The sequence below is a fragment of the Anticarsia gemmatalis genome, chromosome Z, assembly GCF_050436995.1.
Source record: "Anticarsia gemmatalis isolate Benzon Research Colony breed Stoneville strain chromosome Z, ilAntGemm2 primary, whole genome shotgun sequence".
NCBI classification, from domain to species: domain Eukaryota; kingdom Metazoa; phylum Arthropoda; class Insecta; order Lepidoptera; family Erebidae; genus Anticarsia; species Anticarsia gemmatalis.
In genome coordinates, this window is record NC_134776.1 from 13,607,447 (window position 1) to 13,620,703 (window position 13,257).

The window sequence follows — 13,257 nt, forward strand, 5'->3', positions numbered from 1 at the left end:
AAGTAATGCGTCAAAACACCTGCCTGTTTTGTACTGTCACTCGAGTTATATACTTACTGCTATTTCGAAGTAAGATGGACGAGATCATTCATTCATTAATAGATATAAATTATTGACAGCCTGCCGTAACGTGAGATAAAAGGAATTAAAATGCTTTCTTACAAATCAAAGAAAGAAATCTATATACTAATATACTAATATAATAAAGCTGAAGAGTTTGTTTGTTTGTTTGTTTGTTTGAACGCGCTAATCTCGGGAACTACTGGTCCGATTTGAAAAATTCTTTCAGTGTTAGATAGCCCATTTTTCGAGGAAGGTTATAGGCTATATATCATCACGCTACAACCAATAGGAGCAGAGTACCAGTGAAAAATGTTACAAAAAGGGGGAAAATTATGATTCTCTTATGTGACGCAAGCGAAGTTGCGCGGGTCAGCTAGTACGATATATTATTATGAAAAAAGTACGACTGCTAAAATTGGACATATTGTAACTAAGACGATCAGAGAAAGTCAGGTGGGATGTCCCTAATTGGTAAGTGACACCGATCGTGTCCTCATATATTTACTACATCTTTGACATTATCACAATAAATAATATCCCTAATTAGGCAGTTTACTATTACAGAAGAAATAAACATATTAGTGTAATCGATCCGATTTGGTGACCAATTAATTAGCTACAATACCGATTATAATTGGCAAGAGATATAATCTCCCACATAATTGGTTTGACATTATAATAAGAAATGATATCGTCAAGAATCATTTCTCAAATATCATTTTCATCGTATATAATTATAATATTAGGTATAAAAAAAATAACGACCTGTTCTATTAACAGAAGTACTAGTAAGTATTATTTGGCTTATCTGGATAATTTATTATGATACTTTATTTTTTTGTGATGAAATATATTCCACTTATTAAGTCAATAAGTAATAATAATAATAAATTTTACCCATTAATGTCCCACTGCTGGGCAAAGGTCTCCTCCCGTAATGAGGGAGGGGTTAGGCCTTGAGTCCACCACGCTGGCCAAGTGTGGGTTGGGGACTTTTCATGCCCTCAATAAATGTATTAAACAAATTTTAGGCAAGCAAGGTTTCCCCAACGATGTTTTCCTTCACCGTTGGAGCATGTGATAATTATTTCTAATACACACATAATTTCGAAAAGTCATTGGTGTGTTGCCTCGGGTTCGAACCTGCGACCACTTGCGTGGGAGGTACCAACTTATACCACTCGGCTATCACCGCTATCTAAGTCAATAAGTATAAGACAGTAAATACTATTTATTGTCAATTAACTTATTTTCAAAAGCTGCTTAATTACTACTAATGTAATGTATGTACTACTACGGAATACCACATAATCATCGTAGGTGGTATTTATGGGAGACAATTATTGAAGTAAATATAAACCTTTTAGATAATAATTGAGCATCGAAATAGATATTAAATAATTTGTCAGAGTATACATTTGTGTCGTATAAAAACATGATGATACCCTCGTCATGTCGCTGTCTTAGCGAACCGAATACAACGTATCTTTATCACTCTTTCAAATTACTATGTTATTTACCCGTTAGGTGTTCTTTAGTAAGTGTATAAATCGTTTTTAGAAGCTATATAATACAGGCAAAGTGATTCGTCAATTATTTTTCGTCTCACTTAAACGTCGTGTAAGCTCTGATTAAGTTATACAATGTTTTGCTTTCTTTTTACTCAGATACAGTTCGTACAGTTTCACAATTGATTGAAAGTTAAAAAGTATTGCACACTTAAATGTACAAATTACTAACATGAAAGTAATTACTATTTTTATTACTTAGGTTTAGAAACGTTTAGGTTTACGGTTTATGTGTTATCTTTGTTAAACAATACTATAATAGCAATGTTTTAGACAGCTCACATACTGAGTTAAATTCGAACTATGTAAGCAAAGGTTGTTGTATAATGAATGGTATCTTAATTATTTATTTTCTTATTTAAGTAAAGAAAACCCTAATCTTTGAGTATCATAACATACAACTACACATACAAAACTAAAAGAAAACTTAATTAATTCTAGCAAAGAAGAATAAAAACTGAATATTAAAACGGTACTTACATCTAAATCCTCAACGTCGACGCAGGTGGTGTAGTTGGTCCAGGGCTTGTGGTTCCCGGGGCTGATGTACCATGTCCCGTTCTCGGTGCATCTACGAACAAACAGAAATATGTGCTTTTATATTATTAATCTCTAAAGCACAGGTTCCCAACTTTTTTTGAACCAGCGCGCCCTCTATAATGAAAATAAAATTCTAGTGGATACGTACGTTATATTCGTGCCAATTTTATACACCTAGCCTATTCTATCTACGAAGATGTAGGCAGTGGTGTCTAAAATACAGCACAATTGTCAATAATTGTCCAATCCCATGTAATAGGGAGGGAACCTTTTGCCTTAAATTGGGTACGTTACTAAACTCCGGACTATTGTTAAGCACAATCTCATAAATTTAGAAAAATACCAATAATACTGTCCAACCTGGGAATCGGGCCCGGGACCTCGTGGTCAGCAGTCGGATACACTACCGCTCCCACCACAGAAGCAGTCAGATCAAGTAAACCAAGTTCATCCTTTTTTTATCTATCATCTCGTCTTTGGACCCGTTGCCAACACGAAAATCCTCTCGTTGGGGACTTATGCTCTAAAGTTACCAGTGCTTTAAGTCAACCGACTCCTTTGACGTGCACTGCATTATGGAAATGAAAGGCCATTTTATGCAATCACAAGAAATACACTAGTTCCTAGATGTAGCGGAAATCATAAAATCATATTTCTCTTTAAGTTCAATTGCATTTGTCTTACAGACAGCCGTTTGCCTTTGTCAATGTCTAAGGTAATTCTTAGTAACATTCGTAACAGCTAAAGTATTTTCTCCGATTACTTCTAAGGAAAACTATTAGCTGTCTTTAGCCGAAGAACACGTGTTTTAAATAAAACGCTTGCCTTTTTAAATCTTTACAGTACTCATTTTAGTTCTAAGTTAAGTCAAACAAATATACACATGTAAGTTTAAATGTCAAAATGTCTTAAATCTTTTTATTGTTCAAAGGTTTTACCTACTCCGTGCCACTCATTTATTTTTAGGGCTTGCGTTCTGATCTTTACATTGACATTTTAGAAACCATGTGTAAAATCATATCCAGTTCAATAAAAGGTTCTTGCTAACTAGTGTCTGAAAATAGTAAGTGCCGCCTACATTAATCGCTAAACGTGTAGTAACTTGTCAACGACACGTGTTGTCTTACGATATTGTTGATTAAGTGCAGAGATGTGTTAAAAAGCATTCATTTATTTAATTAAGATCGCGTTCTACTTCGCAGAACATATTCCGAGGCTCGAGCGCTGATACGACCCTTTGAAGGACCCCTAAAATGCTTATTTCTGCCTCAGGTTCATTACCTTCCTCAAATTGTATCAATCGGATTCATCGGTATAGCCTTTTCAAAAATTGTTGTGGTGTTTTTCCGAATACGTTCTTATTTATACCCGATTTCGGCCGTAAGAGGCCAAAAATAGATTATTTAAATCCATTGTTTAGTTGCGTATAGAAAAGAGCAGAATGTTCCGGTTTGAAGAAATGTTCATGAATAAGCTATGAATAGCGGTAAGTTACGTAGTATCTCAGGGTGCCACATAATCTTGGTGTTTTACTACTTCTTGTTACATGGTGCAACGTAAAGGGCTACTTTTTCTTATTTAGCTTTTATATTTTACGATGTATTTAATAAAAAAGTATTTGTTTATAAAATGAAACATTAAATCGTGTATTAGTTCCCCATTAGTGGTTATCAAGAGAATAATAATATGAACGATTTTTAAATATTGCTAAAAGCACAATTGCATGCACAGAAATGTACAATTTTCTACGCCAAATTATTTAAGTAGGATAAAATTAGTTCGAGTATCTCACACGTGTAGCTAAAATATTAGGATAATTTTCAAATACCTATAGCGTATTTAATCTTTACAAGCGTTCTCTATATTTATTTCAATGGTAAAGTCCTGAAAGCTTGTACACGCAATTACAGAAAAATGTACCTATTTTTACCTTTAGGCGGTACCATTTAGGAATCTTAATTAATGTTTTTATCATTATAACATATTCTCGGAACTAGTAACAGGAAGTATTCCTAAAGATTAATTCTAAACCAAATTGTATTTTAACTATAGATATTTTCTTATTATAATATTACTCCTACGTACTAAGTGCTAAAATAATATCTTTGGTTCAACTATTCCACGTGTGTAATGTTTTACTCAATATATGAATGTATAGAAGTTATTATATTCAAAGGTTTTTCCGCACGAACACTTTTAGCTATATTATTAGACGATTATGCGTGCAGGGAACATTTTATTTGAAGCATTCTAAAACTGGCTTTCGGTCTACGTAAAAAGAAACAAAATATGTCTGTGACTAGCTTGAAAATGTGTTGTAGATTGTGATTTTGTCTTTGGAGAGTAACAACTTATTTGGCGAACTATGGGTAACAAGGCTGCATGCTTTCAAGAGACCACGATACATTTTTATAAACTGATTTTGCATTGGGGACATTTTTACCACATACTTTTTCTCTCTTTGGTAATAATTAAGTCAGTTTAACGATAAGCAAGTTGTAATTAATTACCAAATATGCACATAATTTGTAAAAGTATAAAGTGTGTTCGGGGTTTGAAGTTGGCCTTAGCCTTGCACGGGTGACGCTGTCGGGTGATAAATGGATATAGGGGATACAACGAAGCCGCGTGGGCCAATTATAACATTTCCTATATTCACGAGAACGATCCTTCGTTTTAGAATGGAAGTTTAGTGGCGGCTCCAGATTGTTTAGATTGCGTGATCAAACAACAAAGATTGACGTTTAATCCGATTACCAGAATAACTCTTCCCCATTTATTACAATTTAGACTTTTGATGGTATCCATCTAATTATAACTAAGCGAAACAGAGCTATTTAAACAGTAATTAAATTCCAAAATTGTGTCATGGCAATAAATAAAAAACATCGTGAAAATCGGTTTGAAAGTTTGATTACGAAGTTACAGGCAAATAGACAAATAAATTTTGTTCATCGCAAGATTGCCAAAGTTTATGTTTCGGTGGTGATTAAGAAAGTTTTATAATGCAATGAATCAAAGATTAGCGTGTGTGACGTACGCATTTAAAAGTAGCCCTAAAGTATGTCTTTGTTGTATCTGCAAGTCGCAGTACAATGATTTTTTTTAGTGAACCACGAGATAGGATTTTATTGTTATAATAGGTATTTCACCATGACTGTGCGTTTTTGTATTATTCTTATCTTCTATTCTTTTGCCACATGACTAATCTAAACGTACTCTACTATAAATTAAAAAATAAGCTATACTTAGCAAATACGATCTTCAAATTAAGCCAATTAGGAGTGTGCGTCTGTTAATTTGTAGAAACGCAGTTACACTAAACCACAATCGTATCTCGCCGGAGTTTCAGATTCAAAGATTAGGTATAATGACTGCATAAGAGACTCTTCAAAACGCACAGTTTACTGGGCTACGTGAAAAATTCTGGCTCATAACGAGAGAAATGTTAAAGTAATTTTATATTCAGTGATACAAGATAAATATCACAAAAATATATTGTGATGTTCGATATTACAGATTTCAATTTCAAGTTCATTCCTTGAAATGTAATCTTTATCAAATGTAGCTTCTCCGTCAAGATCTCTATGACGAAGAAGGAACATCTGTGATAATTAACTATCTGATATGATTCTCATTTTGTTAGAACTTTTATATTCTTGTTGTTGCTTTTGGTCTAAGGACGTAGGTACAATTTTTTAACACGCATTTATTATCTGATTTTATATAAATTATTTATTGTGGTTTATCGTGGTCGAATCTAAATTGGTATTAGAAATTTTGAGAAATCATCACAAAGAACATTATTTGCCGTTTCATTGAATTCGTATATGTTTGTATTCGAATATATTTGCAGTGAAAGGCCGGACAAGGCAGTGCCAACCTATTGTTTTAGATTTAGATTCGCAGAACAAATATTTTAAACCCAGTGATCAATAGATAGTTGTTTTAGGTATTCGTATGCGTGTGTATTGTGTTATATGTAGATTTGTAAGGACCCAAAGGCCATGAAACACAAAAGATTTCAGCTTTACGTATGTGACCTTTCTTGAAACAGCATTGACATTCTAACGACATCAAGATAAAGTCTCTTTTCATATTCGATCTATAAAAGATTTCGTTTTAAAGTAATATATTTCCTAAATGGTTTCAATGCCGGTATAATGTAGTGTTATAAATATACTTTTTAGTACACAGTAACAGTCCACAGTATTAGGTGCTAATTAATTAGCGTGATATTGTATTTCATGGTTCCGAGAGTTCTTGAGGCTCGATGCAGGTGAATGAAGTCAAAAATTTTACGTTTCGGTCTTTTTCTGTTTTATAGAAATACTTAGTAAGATTCATCATTTTGTCATGTAGTTTGTGGTTAAAGAATTTAGAGTTAGTAGTACTGACGTGCTGAGTAACCAACAAAATCATTTTTGTAGGAAAAAGTTAAAAACGACGAGTGCATTTTTAAATTATTTATATTTATAAGGCATGGTATACTATTTATTTTTACTTCCAACATTTTTATCTGTCTATCTAGCTAGGGGTCGGTTGTGCAACTCAATTTAACAGTCTGTTTATCTATCTACCCCAATTTATTTTTTGTTATATTTTCTTTCTGCAAAAAGTCCCTAGTTTTTCTTCCGTTCCCTTTTTCACGAGCACCATTTTTAATATCAACACACAATTTGAAATGTTTCCATTTACGAGCCGTTTCTTGGGATCAAACGTTTAAAATCAAAGTGTTGGTTAAACTTTAATAGCCAAGTAAATGTCTACGAGAAACGAGCCGCCTATGTCGTTTTAAAAGAAGTGGTATTTTTAAATTACATCTAATATCATCGACGGTACCGTATGTATTCAGTGGCAGTAATGGCTTTCGGCCGGATTGAAGCCAGGCACGCTAAACAAAATACATTGAACCATACGACCCGCGGAGTGCCCAATAAATCTGTTTTCTAAACAAACACAAAGAAGTTTTAGACGATTATTTTGCTTCTTTTGGTGTTTAAATGTATACTATATCAAAACGATGACGCGTTTCATTTCATTATTCTATTCAGTCAGCAATATGCGAAACACATGTTTACTATTTGAACTGTGCGTGTTTTGTACAACGTCAGGGTATTGGTGTAATTGACATATTTATAAAACAGATTTTTACTACGACTTCATTAAATTTGCTGACTAGAAGGTGAGCAGCGTAATGTTCTTTATCTTCGTAGCATTTTGCATATACGAGTATTTCGTTGTGATTTTGCACGCGGTGTAATGTGATTGGGCAATACATAATGTCGGTAAATAGAGTAGCTTTTTGGAATGTCACTCTTGGAGTCGAATGACTCTGGCCCACGATGAATGTTGTGAAAGGTCGCAAAGTAGGCAGTGTTTCTTTGACATAACGTAGCACTTTGTAGCTTCATGAACATAATATGAACTCTTTTTAAAATAAAGCTTATGGTTGACATTAGTATACTTATAAGAGCAAAGGGTTTTAAAGATGCTTTAAAATCTCTATACACCTTTCCGATAAAATACCCTAATGAAGAGACAAATGTCCAAAGTCAGAGAATTGTTTCAATCTCATACGTAGGTCTGATTTTCTTATAAGTACAGAGTTCAGAATAAATCTAATTCTGTAACACAAAGTACCCATGAATCAATTCTTTATTCTTCCTTATTTTATCCAAATGATATTTAATATCTCGAGCCAATTACACGATTTATTCTAGTTTTGTTCGCGACCCACACATGTAAGTACGCGTACAAATTGAAATCTGATAATGTCATGTTAAGATAGCATTGGTGGATTCCGCGGAAAATCTATTTTGTTCCGCAATTAGTAATATATTTTCGCTGACAAACAATACCGAGAACATAAACGATATTAATTGGTATCGTTATCAAGGATGCTGTAAAAATAAAGCTAGTATGGATTACATCTTAAGAAATGTTATTTATGTGACCACAGTAACAAGCTGCGACCTCTTTGTTATTTCTTATAATACTATTTTTGTAAGGATCGTATTGCTTACGAGACAAGGTTTATTCCATTGGTATCTACTTTTTTATCTTTGTATCTCCCACTCTCTTTCCAAATGCACATACGTCCTTAAAGTTCAAAATGGGTCCCTTGTCGTATTTAGTGGTTGGTCAAGAAGTGTAGTTACTGTGACAACAGTAATAAAGGGTCGTTAAATAGGTAAGCTATGATGGTTTCGACACTTATGCTGGAGTTTTTTTGGGGAATTTTAGCTTATAATTCACAGACTCATTCATAGTTTAGAGAGAATAGAACTCCTTGCCCAGAGTACTTGATTGTTGTCCCAACTGAACGCCAGCTCACGAACTCAGTGTCGAGCAAAAGCTTAGACGTTGGTAAAATGATTATGACTGTATTATTGAATTTAGTCAATAGTACTTTTTTGTAATTTTCCCACTGGTGTGTTCATCCAGATTCCTTTTTACAATGTCAGTAGTTTTAAAGTACACTGTATTCGATTTTCCTTATCATCAAAGCAAGCTTAGTCATTGAATTCCCGATGATTCAGTCAATAGATAACGAAGCTGTTCTAAGAGAAGCAGACATTTAAAACAAATAAATACTTAACATAATGTATTGGTTCATTCACTAATAACTCCATGGAAACTTGTATAAAATTAAATATTTACACTTAAAGGTGAACTAGTAGTATTTTACGGACGTACTCTGATTATTTCAATATCAAAGTTCATCAGCATATCAGAATGAAATTAAGTTCTAAATCGATAACCATATTTTGGGAAGGTGTATGAGATATTTGCTTTTTAATGCAAATGTTACTTAGCTTTTTGGAAGACTATACTATACTATATTATTGTCATATACCTGGATCGAAGACATAGCATAATGCGGATTATCCTAACTCAATATATTTTACTACTCAGACGAGTGAGAGAGTTATAACCACAACCTACAAATATTATTGAGCTCAAATAAAATGATTCAAACTATTCCTAATATTTATTTCTATATAAAAGTAAAGGAACACTATAATAGTTGATTGTACGTTGTTTTCATAAATAACTTTGATGGTGAGAATGAAGGAGTTACCACAACGACCTCTGGGCATGTATACTCTTATATGTATATCCCCTCAAACGTCCGTGGAGGGTATTGTAATATAATTATGGATACTTTAGTCTCCACGGACGTTTCTCCACGGACGTTTGAGTGGATATATACCTATAGTAGGGAAGTACAAGGGTCGGTGACAAGTTGGCCTTTTGATGGCCATTCAAACTAAAACTAACAACGTGAGTTGAATATTACCTTTTAGAAATGAAGTGCCCCATTTTCGGGACCATTTTGTGATTTTGGTGATTTTGGTTAGATACTGTTTACGAGTTGAAATTATTGTGAATTGTGAGTCGATGGGAGGTGAAGGTGGGTATGGATTTGATGCTTATATGAAACAAGTATTTGTGTTCATCACAAAGTTTTTTCAACATGCGTTTGGTCTTTCTCCGTTGACAACTAGTGTTAGTCAAATTGGTAGTATCTATGTAGTACATTGCTGGTTAGATGAAACGTATTAAATACCATTATTCCTGAAAAATACTGCATAGTGGTTATCATATAGTATTGATCTGTCAAACACAATAGGGTTGTAAACTGTTGTTTGAAAGTCAGTAGCGCGATTTTCTATATCATGTATGTGTACCGGGAGTTTGTTATTTAAAATGTACTCCAAACATAAATCCTACGGCACCCGCTAGAGGCGTTGATCAGATTTGCATAAAAAGTTTGTCGATAGTAGATAGTAGTAGGAAATGGCGTCTCTGTACTAATCTTCGTGAAACTTGATTGTTTCTTAGTGCACAATTGTGCGGCACCAGTTTTTAAATAAGAACTATACTCATGAACATGTTTTTACGATTTTTCTTAGGAGTACGATCTTACGGTTATTACAAATGTCTGTCAGTCTACTTTTAACATTAGAGATTTGTATGTTTGTAATGTATGTCAGTTCTGCAGAACTGCTGATATTTATAAAATGAACCCTTTATAAATATTTGAAATTTCAGTTAATGTTTATAGTTCATACAAAGAATTTGGTGTGTACCTTGTGATTCACGAACTATCGTGTTTTAACCACTTTCATTTCTTAAGATGAAATGTATGCGACTGTCAAATGTATTTTAGGACCAGATGCCGCGTAGAGTATATACAATATGGTATCATACTTATTAAGTTCAATACAGTATAATTTAAAAGATGCTTGTTGACTATATTTTGAGCTAGCTTGTGGAAAAATGGTGAATAACCTACAGAAAAAGTGACCTAAAATGCATAAATTACGTTAACCAGTAATTTTGTGCTTTAGTATGTGTATTTCAGAAATTTTGGCAGTTCTTTAACCATTGCGTAAAAAAAACTGTAGCGCGATTCTTTTCAGTCGGTACTATTGAGTGTCAAGTTCGATATTTAATATTTACTGGAAAAACTGTTCCTACGACGCCTGACATAGGCGCTGATCAGATGCTAAGTATGCTGCTTGAAATCTTAGATTAGCATTCTTGGCTTCATAGAACAAGGTCACATGAATAAAGTGGCTTATGATTCTTATTCCAATAGTATGCAGCGTGGAATATTAAAGAAAATGAAAGATTTATCGCGGAAAGAAGACCCTTTTGTATTCAAACGATTCGATATTGCAGAAAAATATCACTTTTAAAACTAGTTTGAGGCGCTCGCGCTTCAATCGCTTCTACTATTATTTTTATTTTAATTTTAATGGTTAAGTTTTACAGGGTAATATTTTTTTCAAAGTTTTCTCTCTGTTGTGTGCACAATAGTGTATGCTGCAGGTCACCAGGTATTGGATTCGATTCCCAAACCGGGCAGAATGCCGAATTGGTTTTTTTCAATTTCTGCTGGAATATTGTGAATAGTGGCTCCGTATTTGGGTCATGTGCCTGCTATGTGACAGTACATGTGACCAACTAAAATGCTTCTTCTGTCTACTCCTTCAATTTTAAAACGCGTAAAGCATAAAAATACCTGGGATTTGTGTTGTGTTGTAAATAAAAGTCCCTACATAGAGGCCTTGTGCTTTTAAAGTAAATTAAAAAACGTGACGCGATTCTCATATTATACCTCTATGTGGCAGTAAGGTAGCGTTTGTACAGCCTCAGTGAATTCACATTTAGGTATAGTTTATAACAAACCTGATTTAAACTGTTGGCGCTGATTAGCTTCCCACACATCATGAAACTGATTCGGTAATAAGGGTAAGTGGCTCGTGATCATCTCTCAGCCAAGGCACAAGAACAGCTTTACCCTACCTCCTTGAGACATGAGCAGACGAAAAATAAGCCACTTATTACCTTCATCAGTACATTAAAATAAATTGTTTTAATATTTTCTTTATCCTCAGACGGTAAGTCGTCAAAACATAATGTTGTCTAGCCTTGAGCTCATTTGGAAGTCTCATTTTCGTAAGTGAAGATGGTATGTCCTTGTAATGTGTAATTCTGGTTGTAGTTACAGACTAACTTAATAATTTTTACCTACGACTGGCAGACAGAAACAAGTCTAATTGATTTATGACACGTTTAAGGCATATTTACTTGAATAAATTCACTAGAAAATTCATTTTCTTTGGTTATTAAATATATAATGTAAATTCAATTTGGTAAGCAAGAAAAATCTAATGATTGTTAAATTTGAAATCATTTCATATGGCGGCTTAAATTCTCATTAAGTTTGAACCTACTACTAATAATAGTTTGAACATATTGGTTCCTTGTTGTTTTATTTTTAGTGTAGGTACTAATTCGTCTCCTTTGTTAATATGCCCGTGTAGTAACATAAACACCGTAACTTTTCTTCATAGGGCAAGCTACTTGCAAGCGTTTCAAGTATATAAATACACGTAATTAAAAATAATAGTACAAGTTGTAAAATTCATGTACATTGCCTACAGCGTTTTAAAACAATATTTATACAGGTATGTGAAAACATTACCCGTGGTTAGGCGCTTTGTTTTCACTGCGGAAATAATGCGTCCATATGATTGTACCATTAAACCTTTGTGCTTCGTTACCGTGACTATTAGGGTAGTTAAAAAGGGTTTTACTCATTCACTTTAATAGACCTTAGTTAAGAGTGTATTAAAGTAGAACTATGTTAGTAAAACGCATATTTATCTGGATAAAACGTACATTGCGAATGCTCAAGCTAAATTATAATTTATTTAATATCTATAATTTTTTTATGGATTAGAACATGATATTCGTTACGAATAAGTTTAGATTTAATTTTCACAAAATAATATTTCGTATATTTCATAAGATCATAAGTAATCATTGTAAAAGAGTAGCTGATTTAAATCAGTTTAGAGGTAAAATCTACGGTTTCTTATTGCTTACTGTTCGTAAATCATGTGTACTGTGTTTTTTTACTTACATACGTAGAATCAATTATAACTAAGAGAAAGAGGAAAAATTGTATGAAAACAACTGTCTGTAACTGAAATGAAAATAATGATTTCAGATATAATGATGTTCAATGTTACCGAAAACGACCCTTTTGTTCTCAACGTGAATAAATACAATTATATCGTTCAACGTTCACATATAGCCTAATAAGAATCAATGTTGTTTTGGCCCAACCCGGAATTCGAACCCGTGACCTCTTACTCGGCAGTCGCATACAACAGAGGCAGTTTTCAATAAACTATATTAGACCCAAGTAAAAGTATGAAAGCCTATCGCCATTTAATTATACTGGACTTGTTAACAAACTCCGAGGTATTCTTGAAAATACTTTAATATAATTTGAAAAGCCTAATTGCACTTACCCGACTTGGGGAGTTGAAACCAAGATCTCGTGATCAAAAATCGTATGTACACTATCATTTAGACCACAAAGACAGCTTAATAATAATACAGGAATAAAATAGTATAGCGCGTATCGCGTATACGCACAATATCTGATGGACGAGTACGTATGGTGATTTATTGTGAGAACTATTCCTGAGCAAAACGTCAGATTTGCACAAAAAAATTAAATACGAAATTAGGCTCATTGTTATTGTCGTAGAACAGACTG

General features: G+C 33.5%; 1 protein-coding gene across 4 annotated transcripts in view; it reads right to left on the bottom strand.

Annotated features, from left to right (window-relative positions):
* LOC142986309 (calcitonin gene-related peptide type 1 receptor-like) overlaps positions 1–13,257 on the bottom strand; it is a 44,171-nt gene that overhangs the window by 16,016 nt on the left and 14,898 nt on the right. For all 4 annotated transcript variants that reach the window (XM_076134748.1, XM_076134752.1, XM_076134749.1 and 1 more), the window contains exon 4: positions 2,112–2,202. In XM_076134748.1, coding sequence (XP_075990863.1) covers positions 2,112–2,202 — 91 coding nt within the window. The remainder of the gene's footprint in view (positions 1–2,111; positions 2,203–13,257) is intronic.